The sequence below is a fragment of the Bos indicus x Bos taurus genome, chromosome 22 (genome assembly GCF_003369695.1).
Source record: "Bos indicus x Bos taurus breed Angus x Brahman F1 hybrid chromosome 22, Bos_hybrid_MaternalHap_v2.0, whole genome shotgun sequence".
In the NCBI taxonomy this organism is placed as follows: Eukaryota; Metazoa; Chordata; class Mammalia; order Artiodactyla; family Bovidae; genus Bos; species Bos indicus x Bos taurus.
The window spans coordinates 59,228,313-59,249,638 of record NC_040097.1 but is presented as its reverse complement, the minus strand read 5'-3'; the positions used below and the strand labels follow the sequence as shown (position 1 = coordinate 59,249,638).

General features: G+C 38.4%; 1 protein-coding gene across 5 annotated transcripts in view; it reads right to left on the bottom strand.

Annotated features, from left to right (window-relative positions):
• Nucleotides 1-21,326, bottom strand: part of NEK10 (NIMA related kinase 10) — a 259,600-nt gene that overhangs the window by 50,773 nt on the left and 187,501 nt on the right. For 3 of the 5 annotated variants that reach the window (XM_027522840.1, XM_027522843.1, XM_027522841.1), the window contains 2 exons: nucleotides 6,827-6,864; nucleotides 6,587-6,727 (listed from right to left, as the gene is read on the bottom strand). The exons of 1 other annotated variant lie outside the window; for it this stretch is intronic. In XM_027522840.1, coding sequence (XP_027378641.1) covers nucleotides 6,587-6,727; nucleotides 6,827-6,864 — 179 coding nt within the window. The remainder of the gene's footprint in view (nucleotides 1-6,586; nucleotides 6,728-6,826; nucleotides 6,865-21,326) is intronic. One more of the 5 variants, XM_027522842.1, reaches the window with a different exon arrangement.

The following is a 21,326-nucleotide window of genomic DNA, read 5'->3' as shown; positions in this document are numbered from 1 at the left end:
TTTTTTTGTTATTGTTATGCTCCCTTTTTGGAGAAGGCAATGGCACCCCACTCCAGTACCCTTGCCTGGAAAATCCTGTGGACGGAGGAGCCTGGTAGGCTGCAGTCCATGGGGTCGCTAAGAGTCGGACACGACTGAGCAACTTCCCTTTCACTTTTCACTTTCATGCATTGGAGAAGGAAATGGAAACCCACTCCAGTGTTCTTGCCTGGAGAATCCCAGGAACGGGGGAGCCTGGTGGACTGCCGTCTATGGAGTCACACAGAGTCGGACACGACTGAAGCAACTTAGCAGCAGCAGCATGCTTCCTTTTATTTTTTATGATCATTTATGATTTTTTTCTTCTTTGCTACTGGAGCTTAGTTTTACCCTCCAGTACTTGTTTTACATAGATTATTATTTTTCTGAATATATCTGTTAGTTTTCTAAATTTAATTTGTAATTATTTGCATTGCCCTGCTCCTTTTTTTGGCATGCCCTGTGGCTTGCAAGATCCCACTTCATGGGCCAGAGATCAGGCCTGAGCTCCTGAGGTGGGAGAACTGAGTCAGAACCACTGGACTAACAGAGAACATCATGCCCCAGGGAATATTAATTGAGGTGATACTTAAGAATAAATTTACCTAAGGAAGCAAAAGACTTCAGAAGACTGAGAAAGCTTCAGTGTTCTCAGAAAACTATAAAACTCTGATGAAAGAAATCAAAGAGGACACAAACAGAGAGATATATCATATTCTTGGATTAAAAGAACCAATATAGTAAAGATGAATATACTACCCAAAGCAATCTACAAATTCACTGCAATTTCTATCAAATTGCCATGGCAATTCCACAAAATTGGAACAAAAAAATCTTACAGTTTGTACGGAAACACGTAAGACCCCAAACAGCCAAAGTAATCTTGAGAAAGAAAAATGGAGCAGGAGGAATCAGGCTTCCTGACTTCAAACTTTACTAAAAAGCTACAGTAATCAAAATAGTATGGTACTGGCACAAAAACAGAAATATAAACCAATGGTACAGGATAGAAAGCCCAGATATAAACCCATGGACCTAAAATCACCTAGTCTACAACAAAGGAGGTAAGAATATACAATGGAGAAAAGACAGCCTCTTCAATAAGTGGTGCTGGGAAATCTAGACAGGTACATGTAAAAGAATGAAATTAGAATACTACCTAATATCATACATAAAATAAACTCAAAATGAAGTAAAGACCTAAATGTAAGACTATAAAACTCTTGGAGGAAAACAAAGGAAAAACACTCTTTGACATAAATCACAGCAAGATCTTTTTTGAGCCACCTCCTGAAATAATGAAAATAAAAACAAAATAAACAACTGGGATCCAATTACACTTAAAAACTTTTGCACAACAAAGGAAACCATAAGCAAGACAAAAAGACAAACCTCAGAATGGGACAAAATATTTACAAACAAAGCCATGGACAAAGGGTTAATCTCCAAAATATACAATCAGCTCATGGAGTTAAATATTTTAAAAAATAAAATAAAAAAATAGGCAGAAGATCTAAATAAACATTTCTCCAAAGAAGAAATATAGATGGCCAATAAACACAAGAAATGATGCTCAACATCACTAATTATCAGCAAAATACAAATCAAAACTACAATGAGGTACCAGGTCATACCAGCCAAAATGGCCATCATCAAAAAATCCACAAACATCAAATGCTGGAGAGGGTGTGGAGAAAAGGGAACTCTCTTACACTGTTGGTTGGAATGTAAATTGGTACAGCCACTGTGGAGAACAGTACAGCGATACCTTAAAAAACTAAACACAGAACTACCATATGATCCAGCAATCCCGAAACAGGCCATATACCCTAAGAAAACCACAACTCAAAAAGACACATGTACCCCAGTGTTCATCACAGCACTATTTACAATAGCCTGGACATGGAAGCAACCTAGATGTCCACTGACAGATGAATGAATAAAGATGTAGTACATATACACAATGGAATATTATTCAGTCACAAAAAGGAATGAAATTGGGTTAGTAGTAGGGATGTGGATGAACCTAGAGCCTGTCATACAGAGTGAAGTAAGTAAAAAAGAAAAAAATATCATATATTAATGCATATATATGGAATCTAGAAAAATGGTGCAGATAAACAGGAACAGAGGCACAGACATGGAGAACAAAGCTGAATGTATGTGCCCTATGTTTGAACTATACTACAAACCTACAGTAGTCAAAACAGTATGGTACTGGCACAAAAACAGACACATAGATCAATGGAAGAGTAGAGAGCCCAGAAATAAACCTACACACATGTGGTCACCTAATCTATGACAAAGGAGGCAAGAATATAAAACGGGGAAAAGAGAGTCTTTCAACAAATAGTTCTGGAAAAACTGGGCAGCTACATTTAAAACAAGATTAGAACATTTCCTCATACCATATACAAAAATAGGGCTTCCCTGGTGGCTCAGCTGGTAAAGAATCCACCTGAAATACAGGGGACCTGGGTTTGATCCCTGGGTTGGGAAGATCCCCTGGATAAGGGAAAGGCTACCCACTGCAGTATTCTGGCCTGGAGAATTCCAGGGACCATATAGTCCATGGGGTCGCAAAGAGTCAGACACTACTAAGCGACTTTCACTCACTCACGATACAAAACTAAACACAAAATAGAGATTAAAGGCTTAAATGTAAAACTAGAAACCATAAAATTAAAAGAAAACATAAGCAGTACACTCTGATACAGGCCTTAGAAATATTTTTTTGGATATGTCTTCTCAGACACAGCAAACATAGGCAAAAATAAACAAATCAGATTTAATCAAACTTAAAAGCTTTTGCAGAGTGAATCAAACTATAGACAAAATGAAAAGACAAACTATTGAATGGGAGAAGATATTTGCAAAAGATATGTCTGATAAGGGGAATATCCAAAATAAATTGAAAACTCATACAATTCAATATAAATAAGTTAAAAATGGACAGAGCACATTAATAGACATTTCTCCAAAGAAAACATACAGCTGGACAATGGAAACATAAAAAGATGCTCCAACTTGTTAATCATCAGGGAAATTCAGATCAAAACTATCACGAGAAATCAACTTTTACCTGTCAGAATGGCTATAGCCAAAAGACAACACATAAATGTTGGCAATGATGTGGAGAAAAGGGAGCCCTAGTATACTGGTGGCGAGAGTGTAAATTGGTTCAGCCACTATGGGAAGCAGCATGGAATTTCCACAAAAATTAAAAATACAACTACCATATGACCCAGCAATCCCACTTCTGGTTATATATCTGAAGAAAACAAAAAAACACTAATTCAAAAAGACGTATGTACCCCAATGTTCATAGCAGCATCATTTACAATTGTCAAGGTGTGGAAGCAACCCAAGTGCCCACTGACAGATGAATGGATAAAAAAGATATGGTGTGTATATATGCAATGGAATATTATTCATCCATAAAAAGGAATTAAATTCTGCCATTTTTCAGCAATGTGGATGGACCTAGAGAATATTATGCTTAGTGAAAAATGTCACACTGAGGAAGATAAATACTGTGTGTGTTTTCACTTATATATGGAATCTAAAAAATAAAGCATATGAATGCATAGAGCAAAACAGAAACAGATTCACAGAGAACAAACTATGCTTTAATATACTATATTTGTTCTTTTCTTTCTGACTTATTTCACTCTGTATATCAGACTCTTGGTTTATCCACCTCACTAGAATTGACTCAAATTCATTCATTTTTATGGCTGAGTAATACTGCATTCCAGTCCATTCTGAAGGAGATCAGTCCTGGGTGTTCGTTGGAAGGCCTGGTGCTAAAGCTGAAACTCCAATACTCTGGCCACCTCATGCAAAGGGTTGACTCATTGGAAAAGACCCTGATGCTGAGAGGGATTGTGGGCAAGAGGATGAGATGGCTGGATGGCATCTCCAACTCGATGGACTTGAGTTTGAGCAAATTCCAGGAGTTGGTGATGGACGGGGAGGCCTGGCATGCTGCAATTCATGGAGTCGCAAAGAGTTGGACATGACTGAGTGACTGAACTGAACTGAACTGAATATTGCATTGTGTATATGTACCACAACTCCTTTATCCATTCGTCTGTCATGGACATCTAGGTTGCTTCCATGTCCTGGCTATTACAAATAGTGCTGCAGTGAACATTGGGGTACATGTTGTCTTTTTGAAATGTGGTTTCTCCAGGGTATATGCCACTTACTTATATCTAATTGTACCTCTTAACCCCCTTCCCCTTTCACCTTTCCCTCTCCCTACTGGTAAACACTAGTCTGTTCTCTGTGAGTCTGTTTCTGTTGAGAAAGTAAATCAAATGAAAGAAATAGATATTTGGAAAATAGTAATACAGATAGTACTCAGAAATGGCCAAATTTGTACAGTGGTAATCTGTAAGTGAAAAAGGTTAGTAAAATAGAGCTAAAATAGTTAACATGCATAGTTTGCATGTTATGCATGTCAATTCATTTATTCATTCCATTTTAATTACTGCTAATACTTTCGTCTACTCAGTACAAAAATTCTTAAGTTTTCAATTCTGTTGTCAAATTACTATTATTTAATCTAAGGAATACATTATAAAATAAATTATTTGCAGAATCTAATTAGTATTAAAAGGCAGAACAAGAGAATTTTTAATAATAGTGTTGAAATGGCTTCATGGTTATTTGTTTTACAGGAGTTCAGAAGTGCATTAAATACTGCCATATGGCCACAATATGAGCCTAGAAGTTCACATTTTAAGAGTATGCTATCACATTCTAATACAGCCATTCGACACTCTAAAGTAATAGTTTTCACCCTTTGTTCTGCCATAGCAAATGGAAAATGATGCTCACATTCTAGATTTAGTCCTGGGAATATATCCAGGTTCTGACAAAATTCTCTCTTCTCTGACAGTTTTTTCCAGAACATTTAGGCAATACAGGACTAAAGCTGTTGTTCATATACAGTGGAATGAATCCTCATTTGCACAAGAGGCAATCTAAGTGGGGCCTATACCAGTTGTTTGTCATTTGGCAAAGCAACCAATTAGTCCAAGATCACCTGCAACATTTAGAAAAGTATGACTTTATAATATGCAGAAAAACCACTCTGCATTAGACGAATAAAAATATGGTTTTTTCACTGTAATGTGGAATAACTCTTAGGTAATAACTCAAATTTTCTCCATATGCATTACTGTGTTCTATAATATTAGTCAAAACTGTCATTCCTTTATAGGTAAACTTTAGCATTCACTGACAACACTTAAAATGCTATAGTATATTCTGTTTTAAATTTAAATGCATGAATTGGTAAATGTTTTAAAAGTAGATAGTATAACAAACTGTAGGTCTAAGAAATGTAATATATTACATGTTATCCATGCTAAAGAGTTTGTTTAAATATCCAGAGATCTGATTAATTTTGCAGACATAAAGTCAAGTCTTGAACTAACTAACTCAAAATACCCTTTAGGAAAAGTAATTCTTTTTATGAATCACAACTGAACTTCAAATTGCTTACATATGTATATGCTTTGCTCTCACTGTTTTACAATTAATAACAATCATTTTAGCTTCATGGCTATATTATGAACTTACCTTGTACCAAAATAGCTGGAGTGGGGCATGGTCAACATAACATCTTAATAATGTTTTGGACACCTTAACAACAAAGTTATCTCTTTTCTGCATCTATGCTGATCATGTAATTGCCCCCAAACTGTCAATAAGTCTTCTAAAGCAAATTTAATAAATGTGGAGACACAGACTAGTATTACAGTAAATCAATTCACATCTCCTAAAAGTTCATATGTATTAACTCTACAAAAGAACACAAATTAAGGAAGTTAAAGTGAAAATAACTTTAAGCAATAATTCCAAATTAACCAAAGTAGTAAAACAGAACTTTATACTTGAGTCATATACATATGTTAAAAGCACAATCACTAAGTTTTTTTCCTGAATTATCCAGGTTTAATTAAAAGCTTTACTGTTACTGTTGAACATTTGGTCCACTTTAATAGAAATTAGAAATGTTAAAACACACTCTTTTTTTCTCAAACAATTACTATAAACCATTATACTTTAAGAATTCATAATTTCTACCTTATTAGAGAAACAATTTGATATAACATTGCTTTAATAAAATACAAATAAGTAAAAAGAATTATCTGCATCAGAGTAAAGGAGATAGAAGAAAAGATATGCTTTACTCTCTTATACCGTATAGGTGCACAGCTTATAGAAATACGTATGTAAAACATAGTTACTATTTTTGGTAGTAGGTATGCACTGTTAGCTTCAAAATTTAACTGGCTAACATTCCTACCAAAGCAAAAACACAAACTTTAGAAAAATAGCTCATATATTTCATCAAATAAGTGAACACAGAAAGCACCTTGACACTGTTAATTTGCCAAACTATATATAATAATAATGGACAGATGAAACGAGATTCTCCTGTTGTTTGTACTAGAGCTGCCTCCCAAGCATCATTTGGGTATTCAGGCCCAACCACAATTCTGTGTTCACCCATTGTGTGCTTGAGACCAATGTTATCTAATATAAGTACTACCATGGTGTTTGAGACTGTGGAGAATCACAGTGGGAAGGCTGTGGGACTGCCACCCCGTCACTAACTCAGCCTCTACCTCCTTAACGTGGGCACTGAGCAGGAGGGGTGGCACTTTCAGAAGCAGGTCAAGAGGCAGCAAAGCTGAAGAAATAAAAGGGGGAAAGACATGAGACTGTAATACAAATTGCACTGAATTTCAGGGTGGCATGTGTGATGTTACTGCTGACAAAGCTAAATTACCTGGTCTCAGTCTGGATCCTATTCCACCAGTGAAGTCTCTGTAAGCAGAATGAGAAGGTTTATTCAACTTGGATTTGACTAACATTTATTGAAAGCTTATATCCCACTATGGTTTATGAAACCATATGAAAATATAGGTTTGTTTTTCCTAAAGATGTCCTCAAGAGTTTAATAAAGGGAGAAAAGAGACATAATTGAACCCAGAGCAGAGCTGACATTCTATGAGCAATGGAAGAACCTGGTTGCATTACAGTTGTTCATGAGCTCTAAGAATAATTATAAGCCTAAATCTTAGGCTTGAATGATTTTCTTGTCATATTTAAAATCAAAATACTTGAACTACCCTGGTGGCTCAGTGGTAAAGAATCTTCCTGACATGCAAGAGACATAGTTTTGATATCTGATCCAGGAAGATCCCACATGACTTGCAGCAACGAAGCCCTTGTGCCACAACTATTGAGCCTGTGCTCTGGAGCCTGGGAATCACAACTACTGAGCCCGTGTGCCGCAACCACTGAAGCCGATGTGCTTTAGAGCCCATGCTCTGCAACGAGAGAAGCCATTGCAGTGAGAAGCCTGTGCACCGCAACTAGAGAGCAGCCCCAGCTCGCCCCAACTAGAGATAAGCCCGCACAGCAAGGAAGACTCAGAACAGCCAAAAATAGATTAAAAAATAAAATAAAAAATACTTATTTTGTATGAAAAAGAAATAGCATTTAAAATTTTATATGTAGTATGTTCCATGCTTTATTCCTGCTGTCTTAAAGAAGAAACTATAACTCTTCCTATGAAATGAGATAATTTTTACATTTAAGAAGATTATATTTTTCCTTATTTTCTCAGCATTATTACCATCACTTTTTTGCCCTGTTCTAAAACTTAGGATTTCCTTATCATTATGCAAGTTCGTCTCAGGACCTTTCACCCAGTGGAAGAGTCATTAGACCCTACTGAGGACAGCCATAAATAACCTTCAATCTTGTTTTATCTACTAGAATCTAGAGAGACAAGTTCTTAACATTTTTTTTTTAAGAAATAAGAAATATCTATCAGATCAGATCAGATCAGTCACTCAGTCATGCCCGACTCTGCGACCCCATGAATCACAGCACGCCAGGCCTCCCTGTCCATCACCAACCTGACAAATTATAAGAACCATACTTTACTGCAACACGACCAAAGTACATCAAACATCCTCTATGTTTAAGGCACATGATAGGTGTTTACTAGGTGGGAACTGATATAGGGACTCAGACACAAATAAACATGACTGATAATTCTATTACCCCAACCCTTTCACTACAGTCACAGAAATTTTGATACGTACATGCAACACATACCCAAGTTATCAAGCCTAGCAAATTTGGCACTCATTCACCCACCACTCAACTTAATTACTAGAATAATATCAAAATGTGTGCATCTAACTGTGAATTCCTTCCCTCTCCATTTCCATCTTCCAATCCCCCACCAATCCACTCCTCTCTTGATCCTATTTATTTTTTCTGTCCCATTCCAGCCCATATTTCCAGACCCTTGAAAATTAAATGAAATTCATCAGTTTTACATAGGTAATACATTCTTTTTACACCTGGAATAAGGTCATGTGTTTACATAAGGAAAAGGGATGATCCCTGCCTCATATTTTCAAAGAGGGGCATAATCTTAGCAGTGTCCATATAAGTGTGGGCAGAAGCCTCGGGATTGAGCAGAGGGGTAGAACGTCTGTTCCAGCAAATCATTCCCTTGCACACAGGTTACTCCTCAGCAAGGGCAAACGCATAGCCCACACCATAATCTTCTAGACAAGCCCAGCACTGTCCAACAGAAATATGCAAACTACAAACATAAGTCTAAATATTCTGGCAGCCACAGTTTTAAGAAGTAGAAAGAAAAAAGTGAAATTAATAACATTTTAAACTAAAATAACCAAAATATTATTTCAACATGTACTAAATATAAATATTAATATAATTTTTAAAATTTAAATGAAATTTAAAATTCTCGGGACATACAGGCTACCTGGTCCCAGGGCAGAGCCTAAGAGTGGCAGCAGTGGCCATTGCTAGCACTTACTCAAGAAGCATCAGAAGTTTCCTGGATTCTGATGGGGATGCTCTACCACAGCTAACCTCTGACACACCCCACGAGTCCACACAGTTCTCTGCTAGCCCAGCAGAGCTGTTCCACAAATGTGTAGGGGGTGGTGGCAGAGGCAGGGAGAAATGATCAGCTATGAAAAACAAAGGGGGCTTACATCTGAGTCAGTATCCAACTGGAGCTGCAGATGCTTACATGGTCAGTGCATTAGATCTCTGTCAATGTACAGACCACACTTGTTTTAGCACCCCATGCCACTGAAGCAAATGTCTTGGTGCATGGAAGAGGGGGCGGAAATCCACTTAAAGGGGATAGAGCTAGCTTCTTCCCTGGTAATTTAAAAGCAGACCTCACCTCTAACAGGGCAGTGATGGCCACTGGGCAGAGAGGAAGTCCTGCCTCAGATCTGGTGCCAAGTCTAGCCCCTCCATCTCTAGCACCACTGCCTATCAAGGGGATAGCTTCCAGCACATCCCGAGGAAAGGTATAACTGGCATCCACCTCAAATCCAGATCACCCATCAGAGGCAGGTACAAGGCACACATAGTGTGCAGAGGGATGCTCCCACATAAAAACAGCCATTTCAAGACTGCAGTGGACAACTGTTTCACCTAAAGTAATAGAGACAGAGAAAGCTAAATAAAAAGAACTACTGTCAACTGAAAAAGCAAAAGAAAACCCCTGAAAAATAATGAAACAGAAATAAACAATTTACCACAAGAGAACTTAAAACATGATTAATAACAAACTTAATAAAGGAAAAGAACTGATCTCAACAATGAACATTTTAAAATATTAAAAAAAGACCCAATCAGAAACTTGCAGGATACAAGGTCAATACACAGAAATCACTTGCATTCCTGTATACTAACAATGAAAAATCAGAAAGAGAAATTAAGGAATCAACTCCATTCACGATTGCAACAGAAAGAATAAAATATCTAGGAGTAAACCTACCTAAGGAGACAAAAGAACGGTATGCAGAAAATTAAAGACACTGGTGAAAGAAATCAAAGACAACATAAACAGATGGAGAGATATTTCATGTTCTTGGGTAGGAAGAATCAATACTGTGAAAATGACTACACTACCAAATACAATCTACGGATTCAATGCAATCCTTATCAAATTACCAATGGCAATTTTCACAGAACTAGAACAAAAAATTTCACAATGCATATGGAAACACAAAAGATCCTGAATACCCAAAGCAGTCTTGAGAAAGAAGAATGGAGCTGGAGGAATCAACCTTCCTGCCTTCAGACTATACTACAAAACTACAGTCATCAAGACAGTATGGTACTGGAACCAAAACAGAAGTATAGACCAATGGAACAAGATAGAAAGCCCAGAGATAAACCTACCCCTCTATGGGTAGCTTATTTTCAACAAAGGAGGCAAGAATATACAATGGGGCAAAGATAGCCTTTCAATAAGTGGTGCTGGGAAAACTGGACATATGCATGTAAAAGAATGAAATTAGAACACTTTCTAAAACCATACAGAAAGATAAACTCAAAATGGATTAAAGACCTAAACGTAAGATCAGAAACTAAAAAACTCTTAGAGAAAAACATTGGCAGAACACTCGATGACAGAAATCAAAGCAAAATCCTCTATGACCCACCTCCTAGAGTAATGGAAATAAAATAAAAAATAAACAAGTGGGACCTAATTAAACCTAAAAGCTTTTGCACAGCAGAGGAACCTACAAACAAGGTGAAAAGACAACCCTCATAATGGGAGAAAATAATAGCAAAGGAAAGAACTGGCAAAGAATCAATCTACAAAATATATAAGCAATTCATACAACTCAATACCAGAAAAACAAACAACCCAATAAAAAAGTGGGGAAAAGACCTAAACAGACATTTCTCCAAAGAAGACATGCAGATACCTAATAAACACATGAAAAGATGCTCAACATTGCTCATTATTAGAGAAATACAAATCAAAACTACGAAGAGATACCACCTCACACTACTCAGAATTGCCATCATCAAAAAGTCTACAAACAATAAATGCTGGAGAGGATGTGGCGAAAAGGGAATTCTCTTGCGTTGCTGGTGGGAATGTAAACCAATACAGCCACAAAACCACTATATGACCCAGCAATCCCACTACTAGGCATATACCCTGAGGAAACCAAAATTGAAAAAGACACAAGTACCCCAATGTTCATTGCAGCACTGTCTACAATAGCTAGAACATTGAAGCAATGTAGATGTCCATTGACAGATGAGTGGATAGAGAAGCTGAGATACATATATACAATGGAATATTACTCAGCCATAAAAAGGAAAGCATTTCAGTCAGTTCTAATGAGGTGGATGAACATAGAGCCTATTATACAGTGAAGTAAGTCAGAAGGAGAAATATAAATATCACATATTACCACATATATAAGGAATATAGAAAGATGGCACTGATGAATTTATTTGCACGGCAGATCATAAACTCCTTATTGCCAAATTCAGACTTAAGTTGAAGAAAGTAGGGAAAACCACTGGACCATTCAGGTATGGCCTAAATCAAATCCCTTATGACCTATACAGTGGAAGTGAGAAATAGATTTTTAAGGGACTAGATCTGATAGATTGTGTCCATAGTGCCTGATGAACTACGGATGGAGGTTCGTGACATTGTACAGGAGACAGGAATCAGGACCATTCTAAGAAAAAGAGATACAAAAAGAAAAATGGCTGCTTGAGGACGCCTTACAAATAGCTGTGAAAAGAAGAGAAGCAAAAAGCAAAGGAGAAAAAGAAAGATATACCCATTTGAATGCAGAGTTCCAGAGAATAGCAAGGAGACATAAGAAAGCCTTCCTCAGTGATCAATGCAAAGAAATAGAGGAAAACATAGAATGGGAAAGACTAGAGATCTTTTCAAGAAAATTAGAGATACCAAGGGAACATTTCATGCAAAGACGGGCACAATAAAGGACAGAAATGGTATGGACCTAACAGAAGCAGAAGATATTAAGGACAAGTGGCAAGAATACATAGAAGAACTGGACAAAAAAGATTTTCATGGCCCAGATAATCACAATGGTGTGATCACTCACACTCACCTAGAGCCAGACATTCTGGAATGTGAAGTCAAGTGGGCCTTAGAAAGCATCACTACGAGCAAAGCTAGTGGAGGTGATAGAATTCCAGCTGAACTTTTTGAAATCCTAAAAGATGATGCTGTGAAAGTGCTGCACTCAATATGCCAGCAAATTTGGAAAACTCAGCAGTGGCCACAGGACGGGAAAAGGTCAGTTTTCATTCCAATCCCAAAGAAAGGCAATGCCAAAGAATGCTCAAACTGCTGCACAATTGCACTCATCTCACATGCTAGTAAAGTAACACTCAAATTCTCCAAGCCAGGCTTCAGCAATACGTGAACTGTGAACTTCCAGATGTTCAAGCTGGTTTTAAAAAAAGCAGAGGAACCAGAGATCAAATTGCCAACATTCGCTGGATCATAGAAAAAGCAAGAGAGTTCCAGGAAACATCTATTTCTGCTTTATTGACTATGCCAAAGCCTTTGACTATGTGGATCACAATAAACTGTGGTAAATTCATCAAGAGATGGGAATACCAGACCACCTGACCTGCCTCTTGAGAAACCTGTATGTGTCAGGAAGCAACAGTTAGAACTGGACATGGAACAACAGACTGGTTCCAAATAGGAAAAGGAGTACGTCAAGGCTGTATATTGTCACCCTGCTTATTTAACTTACATGCAGAGTACATCATGAGAAACGCTGGGCTAGAGGAAGCACAAGCTGGAATCAAGATTGCCAGGAGAAATAATCAATAACTTCAGATATGCAGATGACACCACCCTTATGGCAGAAAGTGAAGAGGAACTAAAAAGCCTCTTGATGAAAGTGAAAGAGGAGAATGAAAAAGTTGGCTTAAAGCTCAACATTCAGAAAACTAAGATCATGGCATCTGGTCCCATCACTTCATGGCAAATAGATGGGGAAATAGTGGAAACAGTGGCTGACTTCATTTTTCTGGGCTCCAAAATCACTGCCAATGGTGATTGCAGCCAGGAAATTAAGATGCTTACTCCTTGGAAGGAAAACTATGACCAACCTAGATAGCATATTCAAAAGCAGAGACATTACTTTGCCAACAAAGGTACGTCTAGTCAGTTTTTCCAGTAGTCATGTATGGAAGTGAGAGTTGGACTATAAAGAAACCTGAGCGCCAAAGAATTGATGCTTTTGAGCTATGATGTTGGAGAAGACTCTTGAGAGTCCCTTGGACTGCAAGGAGATCCAACCAGTCCATCCTAAAGGAGATCAGTCCTGGGTGTTCATTGGAAGGACTGATGTTGAAGCTGAAACTCCAATACTTTGACCACCTGATGCAAAGAGCTGACTCATTGGAAAAGACCCTGATGCTGGGAAAGATTGAGGGCAGGAGGAGAAGGGGATGACAGAGGATGAGATGGTTGGATGGCATCGCCAACTCCATGGGTTTGGGTAGACTCCAGGAGTTGGTGATGGACAGGGAGGCCTGGCGTGCTGCGGTTCATGGGGTCGCAAAGAGTTGGACACGACTGAGTGACTGAACTGACTGGTACTTGTATCACAAAAAATAGCCTTTAAAACAAAGTTTAGAAAGAAAAACAAAGAATAGCATATAATGATAAGGGGATCAATAACAGAAGATATGACACTTATTAAGATTATGCACCTAATATCAGAGTAGATACATATATCAAAACTAGCAGCCATAAAGGGAGACATTGACAGGAATACAGTAATAGTAGAAGTCTTTAACACCCACTGACATCAATGGCCTGATCTTCTAGACAGAAAGTCCATAAGACAACAGAGGCCCTACATGACAAAAGACCAGTTGGAGTTAACTGTATCTACAGGATACCACAGCCCCAAAAGCCCAGAGTATACCACATTCTTTTCAAGCATGTATGGAACATTCTCTACAATAGACCAAATACTATACCACAAAGCAAACCTCAATAAACTCAAGAGGATAAAAATTTCAAGCACTTTTTCTGACCACAACAGCATGAGACTAGAAATCAGCCGCAGAAGGATGAGGGGAGAATGAACACATGGAGACTAAACAAGCTGCTACTAAAAAACCAATGGGCCAATGATGCCATCAAACAAGAAATCATACACTATGTCAAGAGAAGTGACAATTAAACACAATTTTATAAAATCTATGGAATGCAGGAAAATCACTAAGAGAAAAATAATACAGGTTTTTTTTCAAAAAGCAACAAAAATTTCAAATAAACAACCTAACCCACCACCTACAAGAATTAGAGAAAGAAAAACAAACAAAACCCAAGGAAACAGTAAAGATCATAAAGTCGCCGTCGTATCCGACTCTTTGCAACCCCACAGACTGTACAGTCCATGGAATTCTCCAGGCCAGAATACTGCAGTGGGTAGGCTTTCCCTTCTCCAGGGGATCTTCCCAACCCAGGGACTGAATCCAGGTCTCCCACATTGCACATGGATTCTTTACCAGCTGAGCCACAAGAGAAGCAAGATCAGAAAGAAATAAACAAAATAGAAAAAAAAAAAAAAAAAGGCAATAGAAAAGATTAATAGAACTGTGCTGAGCAGGGCCCTGTGGGACTCCAGGGCAGGGAGGCCTTTTTAATCCCCCATTCCTTGTAGGCAACACTCCAGACTTCATGACCTTTTCTGAGTTCCAAAGGGCAGAACAGTTGCTAATCAAAGGAGAATTAGCAACGAAACCACCTGAGGCAAGATTAAAGGGACCAGAGAGGCTCTTAGCTGGTCCAGTCTCTTAATCCTGATGAGCCTCTCTTGTATCTAATATATAATACAAATTAACATTTATGCAAAGCAGACTCACAGATGTAGAAAACAAACAACTGATTACCATAGGGGTGAGGGAAGAATGGAGGGATAACTTAAGAATGTGGGATTAAGAGATACAAACTACTATATATATAATAGATAAGAAACAAGGATATATTGCACATTATAGGATAATAGAGCCATTATCTTGTAATAACTTTTAACACAAGTTACTGTGCTGTACATCTGAAACTAACACAATATTGTAAATCAACTATACTTCAGTAAAAAGATATTTTAAGAAAAAAATACATATATGCTAGTGGGCATATATGAAATAGACCTCCCTGGTAATGCTGAGTTGCTTTCAGCTTTGCTGCCCCTTTATATGATTCTAAATTTCTCCTTAAGAAATTTCAGGGAATCTTTAAAAATAACCATCACACATTCACTCACTCATTCAAAACTATTTACTAAGGGCTCACAGTGTGTAGGCACTGTGCTAGACATTGGAGATGGAATACTGAAAAGAAACCATCCCTACAGTCTTAGAAGTTACAAGACTGCACAGGCATAGCAGAAAAACTGTTAATTTCTCTGGAAATTATATCACAGATCATAAGAAAACCCAGTCATCTGAAATTACACCAGAGCAAAAAACTCTTAATGACAACTTTTAACTATAAAAGTGTTGGGTCCACAAACATGAACAATGGACAGAAGATTAGGCAGAGTCTGAGGGATCCACCTGATGCAAAGAGCTGACTCATTTGAAAAGACCCTGATGTTGGCAAAGATTGAAGGCAGGAGGAGAAGGGGACGACAGAGGATGAGATGGTTGGATGGCATCACTGACTCAATGGACATGAGCTTGGATAAACTCCGGGAGTTGGTGATGGACAGGGAGGCCTGCTGTGCTGCGGTTCATGGGGTCGCAAAGAGTCGGACACAACTGAGCGACTGAATTGAATTGAACTGAGGGAAGTCTGCCTCTAGATTGAACCAGACTGAATGTTTATGTCTAATGGAACATTATGGCTTCAGAAGGTGGTTTCCTATGACAGTACAAGCTGGAAACTAGCCAGAGATGGCCCACAAAGAAAACATTTCATGTTGATGTATGGCAAAATCAATACAATATTGTAATGTAATTAACCTCCAATTAAAATAAATAAATTTATATTAAAAAAAGAAAACATTCCAGAAATGTTTTGTGGTGAAAAGGTTTATCATAATGAAGCTTGTGTCTTCTGAAAGTTTTGAAATGGGAATTTATCAATAACATTTCAGAGCAATAAAATAATTTCAGAGAAATGGAAGGTTTTTAAAAATTCTGAAAGGTCTTTTCAGCTCTCTTCAGATCTGGTGTATATTCATAAACCAAATTTTTCATGCAGAATTCATAAGCCAAAACAGAAATTGAAGCACTGAATATGAGTAATAGCCGACAACTTACACTTTACCTGGCCACTACAGGTAAGGTGGCAATTGGAGGTGTTACCTTTGTAATTTTTTAAACCAAGTTTTCACTGCCAAATGCAAGTGTGAGGTAAATTATTTAGATGATTATTTTGTCAGAGGCATGCTGGTCATGAAGGAGATGGAGTCTAGAATTTTATACCTCATCAAATTATTTTAACTGTATCTCTGAACTGAGGAAATATTTTCACATGCATTGCAAGTGCATCACATCATTTAATTCAACTATGAAAAGTAGTCACTACAATTTAATGCTGATAGAAGAAATATTTGACCTTATGATGAAATCAGAAGCCTGGCTTACAACATTAAGATGATGCAACCACACCATCTAAGCTCACTAGCATTTTACATCTTGAAAGTGTCTTTCAGGCAGTGATGTCATAAACATACCCTGTGTGAACAAGTGACATTAGGTATGGATGCTTTCTCCTGCTCATTAAGGGCTTTTTGTTCACCTGTAATGTTAATGGAGTTGGTATCACTGCAGGGAGGTGGCATGGTGCTACCGTGGCTCTCCACTTGTACTCCAATAATAGCTAGGAACTAATAAGCCAGGGAATTTTAGAACTGTCATAGAAAAGGAATAGAATGATTTTACTGATAACAAATTGCCAACATTTGTTGGAACATAGAAAAAGCAAGAGAATTCCAGGAAAAAAATCTACTTCTGCTTCATTCACTATGCTAAAGCCTTTGTGTGAATCACAACAAACTGTGGAAAATTCTTAAAGAGATGTGAATACCAGACCACCTTACCTGCCTCCTGAGAAACCTGTATGCAGGTCAGGAAGCAACACTGTGAACTGGACATGGAAAAATGGACTGGTTCCAAACTGAGAAAGGAGTCTGTCAAGGCTGACTGTATATTGTCACCCTGCTTATTTAATTTATATACAGAGTGTGTGCGAGTGTGCATGTTCAGTCAGTTCAGTTGTGTTCAACTCTTTGCTACCCTACGGACTGCAGCTCACCAGGCTACTCTGTCCATGGGATTCTGCAGGCAGGAATACTGGAGTGGGTTGCCATGCCTTCCTCCAGGGGATCTTCTGGATCCCAGGTATCAAACTCACTTTTGCCTGTGTCTCCTTCATTGCAGGCAGATTCTTTACCCACTGAGCCACCTGGGAAGCCCTAAATAAAGAGTTGCTACTGTTGCTAAGTCGCTTCAGTCGTGTCTGACTCTGTGCAACCCCATAGATGGCAGCCCATCAGGCTCCACTGTCCCTGGGATTCTCCAGGCAAGAACACTGGAGTGGGTTGCCATTTCCTTCTCCAATGCATGAAAGTGAAAAGTGAAAGTGAAGTTGCTCAGTCGTGTCCGACTCTTAGCGACCTCATGGACTGCAGCCTACCAGGCTCCTCCGTCCACAGGATTTTCCAGGCAAGAGTAGTGGACTGGGGTGCCATTGCCTTCTCCGAAATAAAGTGGGGTGCCAATGCGAAATGCCAGGCTGCATGAGTCACAAGTGTAATCAAGATTGCTGGGAGAAATATCAATAACCTCAAATACACAGATGACACCACTCCAGTGGCAGAAAGGAACTAAAAAGCCTCTTGATGAGGGTGAAAGAGGAAAGTAAAAGAGCTGGCTTAAAGCTCAACACTCTAAAAATGAAGATCATGGCATCTAGTCCCATCACTTCACAGTAAATAGATGGGGAAACAATGGAAACAGTGACAGATTTTATTTTCTTGGGCTCAAAAATTACTGCAGATGGTGACTATAGCCATGAGATTAAGATGCTTACTCCTTGGATGAAAAGCTATGACAAATCCAGATAGACTATTAAAAAGCTGACATGTCACTTTACCAATATAGGTCTGGATAGTCAAAGCTATGGTTTTTCCAGTAGTCATGTATGGATGTGAGAGTTACACCATTAAAGAATGCTAAGAATTGATACTTCTGAATTGTGGTGCTGGAGAAGACTCTTGAGAGTCCCTTGGACAGCAAGGAGATCAAACTTGTCAATCCTAAAGGAATTCAATATTCATTGGAAGGATTGATGCTGAAGTTGAAGCTCTAGTCCTTTGGCCACCTGATGCAAAGAGGTGACTCATTGGAAAAGACCCTGATGCTGGGAAAGCTTGAGGGCAGGAGAGAAAGTGGTGACAGAAGATGAGATGGTTGGATGGCATCATCAACTCAATGGACATGATGAGTTTAAGCAAACTCTGGGAGATAGTGAAGGACAGGAAAGCCTGGAGTGCTGCAGACCATGTGATCACAAAGAGTGGGACACAGCTGAGCGACTGAGCAACAACAACTGACAAATTGTTCTGGTGAGACTGCTTGATTGTGACATCAGCTACTAGGCCAGGTTAACAGCAGCAAGCAGTGATCAATAGTATTTAATCAATTTAAGTGAAACTAGATCTGGATTATTAGAAACTGGATTATGAAAAAGTAGCGGGAGTCTCTATCCTCTATAGCTTTAAGTCAAAATAATCAAGACTTCTGCTATATGGAGGCAACATTCCTAGGTCCTGAGATCACACAAGTTCTTTCCAGTCACGTGTATGATACTGGATGGTCACAAACATTTCCAATCATCTCTATACACAAAGACTAGAATCAGGCACACATCCTTGAATACAATTATGCATACACTGATTCATCAAAGAGGCTGTGAACCACAGGTATCTCTGATACTGCAAACATTCAATGTCTGAAACTAGCCTGCCAACTGTAGTCTGTTGCCTTGGCAACAGAATATACATGTACATGGAAAAATTTTATTGCCTAAGCAGCAGGATCTTTAAAAAGGGTTTAAGCTGTTGACTATGGCAAAGGCTGTAGGTTCAAGCCAGGAGGTGAGGTTTTAGTCCAATTATAGACAGAGATACAGAATTTGTGCTAAGATAACAGTCATTCATTTATTAACTGACAAGTATTTGTGGACTGGTACCTATGTGCAATAAACTGTGCCCTGGGGAATGCAAAGATGGACTAGGCATAGCCTGGTATGTGCCAGCACAAAGTAATAAATATTAATTCATTAATCAATGAATTTTGTAGAAGGTCATAATTCAATGACCATAGTTCACTAGTACTTGACTGTATGGACAAAGAGACTGAAACGCCTGTGTATATTACCAAGGTATACAGGACAATTTATTTGTAAACTGAAATAAAATATTATGACTTGAATTAGAACCACCAGTAAATGTATCAACTAAGTAAGGCTATAAAATCCAGACAGATGCTGGTATAGGCCAAGCCCTATATCACACAAAGTAATGTGTGAATTATACCTCACTGAAGCTTTTAAAACAAAATAATTTCTTACGTTCTCATTCAAGAAAAATTATTCAAATAGACCATCACAAGACTGTGCATTCACTTAAACCAATATATAAAAATAAACCATTAAGGTAATTTGAATTTGCCTTTCGTGACTTACCAAATAGAACTTATATGTAAGCCAGAATCTTATGGTTCTGTATCTTCAGAACAGCTAACTAGCGAGCCCTTGAGAGAGAATGAGTGATTGCAGCTAAAGCAATTACTTGGTGACCACTCAGATTAGCAACTATCTGGAGGAGTATCCCAAGTGACACTCTTTATTTATGACTCTCTGATTACATGCAAAGAGCAAAGATGTAAAATCAAATCTCTATTCTAGTAAACCAAAGGCATAACTAAAAGCAAATTATTTTAAGTGAATATACTTGTAGTTTGCTGGGAAATGTGTATCAACAAGAGATTCCCCATGGGCTCCCTTAATAATATGAAAAATGCCATGCTGACATTGCCAGGTCTTCTAGGGGTCCAGAAGAGCCTTAGCCAGGTGACATCTTGGTGGGGGAGATTTAGAATCTGGAGACCTGGTCATGGAGATCTGGAGACTGACCTCTGCTGCAAATGACTGAAAGACTGCATTTCCAGAGCCAAGAAATGGGACACTCTCCACTGACCCAGTATCTCAGCTCTGAGTTTGGCTTTTAGGATTTTTGTTGATTTGGGGAGGGAGAGCTGAAATATGGGAGGAGTTTGGCAAGGAAAAGAACCAAATGAACTACTTTCTGGCTTCAAGTGACTTCTGCTAAAGAGAGCATAAAAAGACCATTGACTTCTAGGAGACTCTGGAGACTCTGGAGACTCTTGCCATTAATTACATTCCTGAAAAATGTATCATCTGAGTACAGCTTGGGTCACAACACCAGGGTGCCTTTCATTGATAATATCATGTTTCCTTTCACTAGCCTTGAGAATTCTTCTCTGAGGAGGCAGGAGCTGCCCTTCCTAGTTTCCTTTGCTGATGTATTATCCATTTGCTTGGCCCAACTGCTCATGAAAGTCTGTGTCAAGTTACTGGGGAGGTATCAATGATTTTTAGCAGGCAATTAGCTTCAACTTAGCCCTTGATATCTGAGATGACCAGAGTTGAGAGTTTATGCTTAAGCTTTCTCTGTGTACCATGGAGCCAGGTCCAAGTCTGAATTCTAAACTCTGAACACCATGCTCAAATCAAGCACGTACCTCTCTGTGACTCTTTCTCATTGGGACCCTTTTCCTAGGAGCCAGAAAGGAGCTTCTGGGGGAGCTGCCCAGGGTCTCGTTTCAACTGTCTTACTAATTAACACATGGCACAAAACAGCCAAAAATATCTGCAGGCTTGATTTTAAATTGATTTTTATTATATTTTGTAACTCTGCTATCTTATTTTAGATTCTAACTTTTCATTTAGCTTTTAAACACTTTGCAGAGGGGGTTTATGGTTAATATTAATAAACCAAGAAATTCAGGATAACTCTAAACAAATTAGATTGCAAATAACTTTCACCTTATTTAATGCTTTTCAAAGAATTATAAATATATTTTAGAGTTACCTCCCTTTAATTCATAGAATTAAAGGGAATACCTGGAAGGAAGTAAAAAAAAAGTCATTAATTTTCTCTTCTCTTATTTGGCATTAATCACAGGCTGTCTTTTGTCATTTATTTCCTTCTCAAGTCTACTTTTGTGCCCCCTCCACTATGAGTTCCTTGAGAGAAGAGTGAAGTGAAGTGACGTGGAAGTAGCTCAGTCATATCTGACTCCTTGCAACCCCATGGACTGTCCAGTCCATGGAATTCTCCAGGCCAGAATACTGGAGTGGGTAGTGTTTC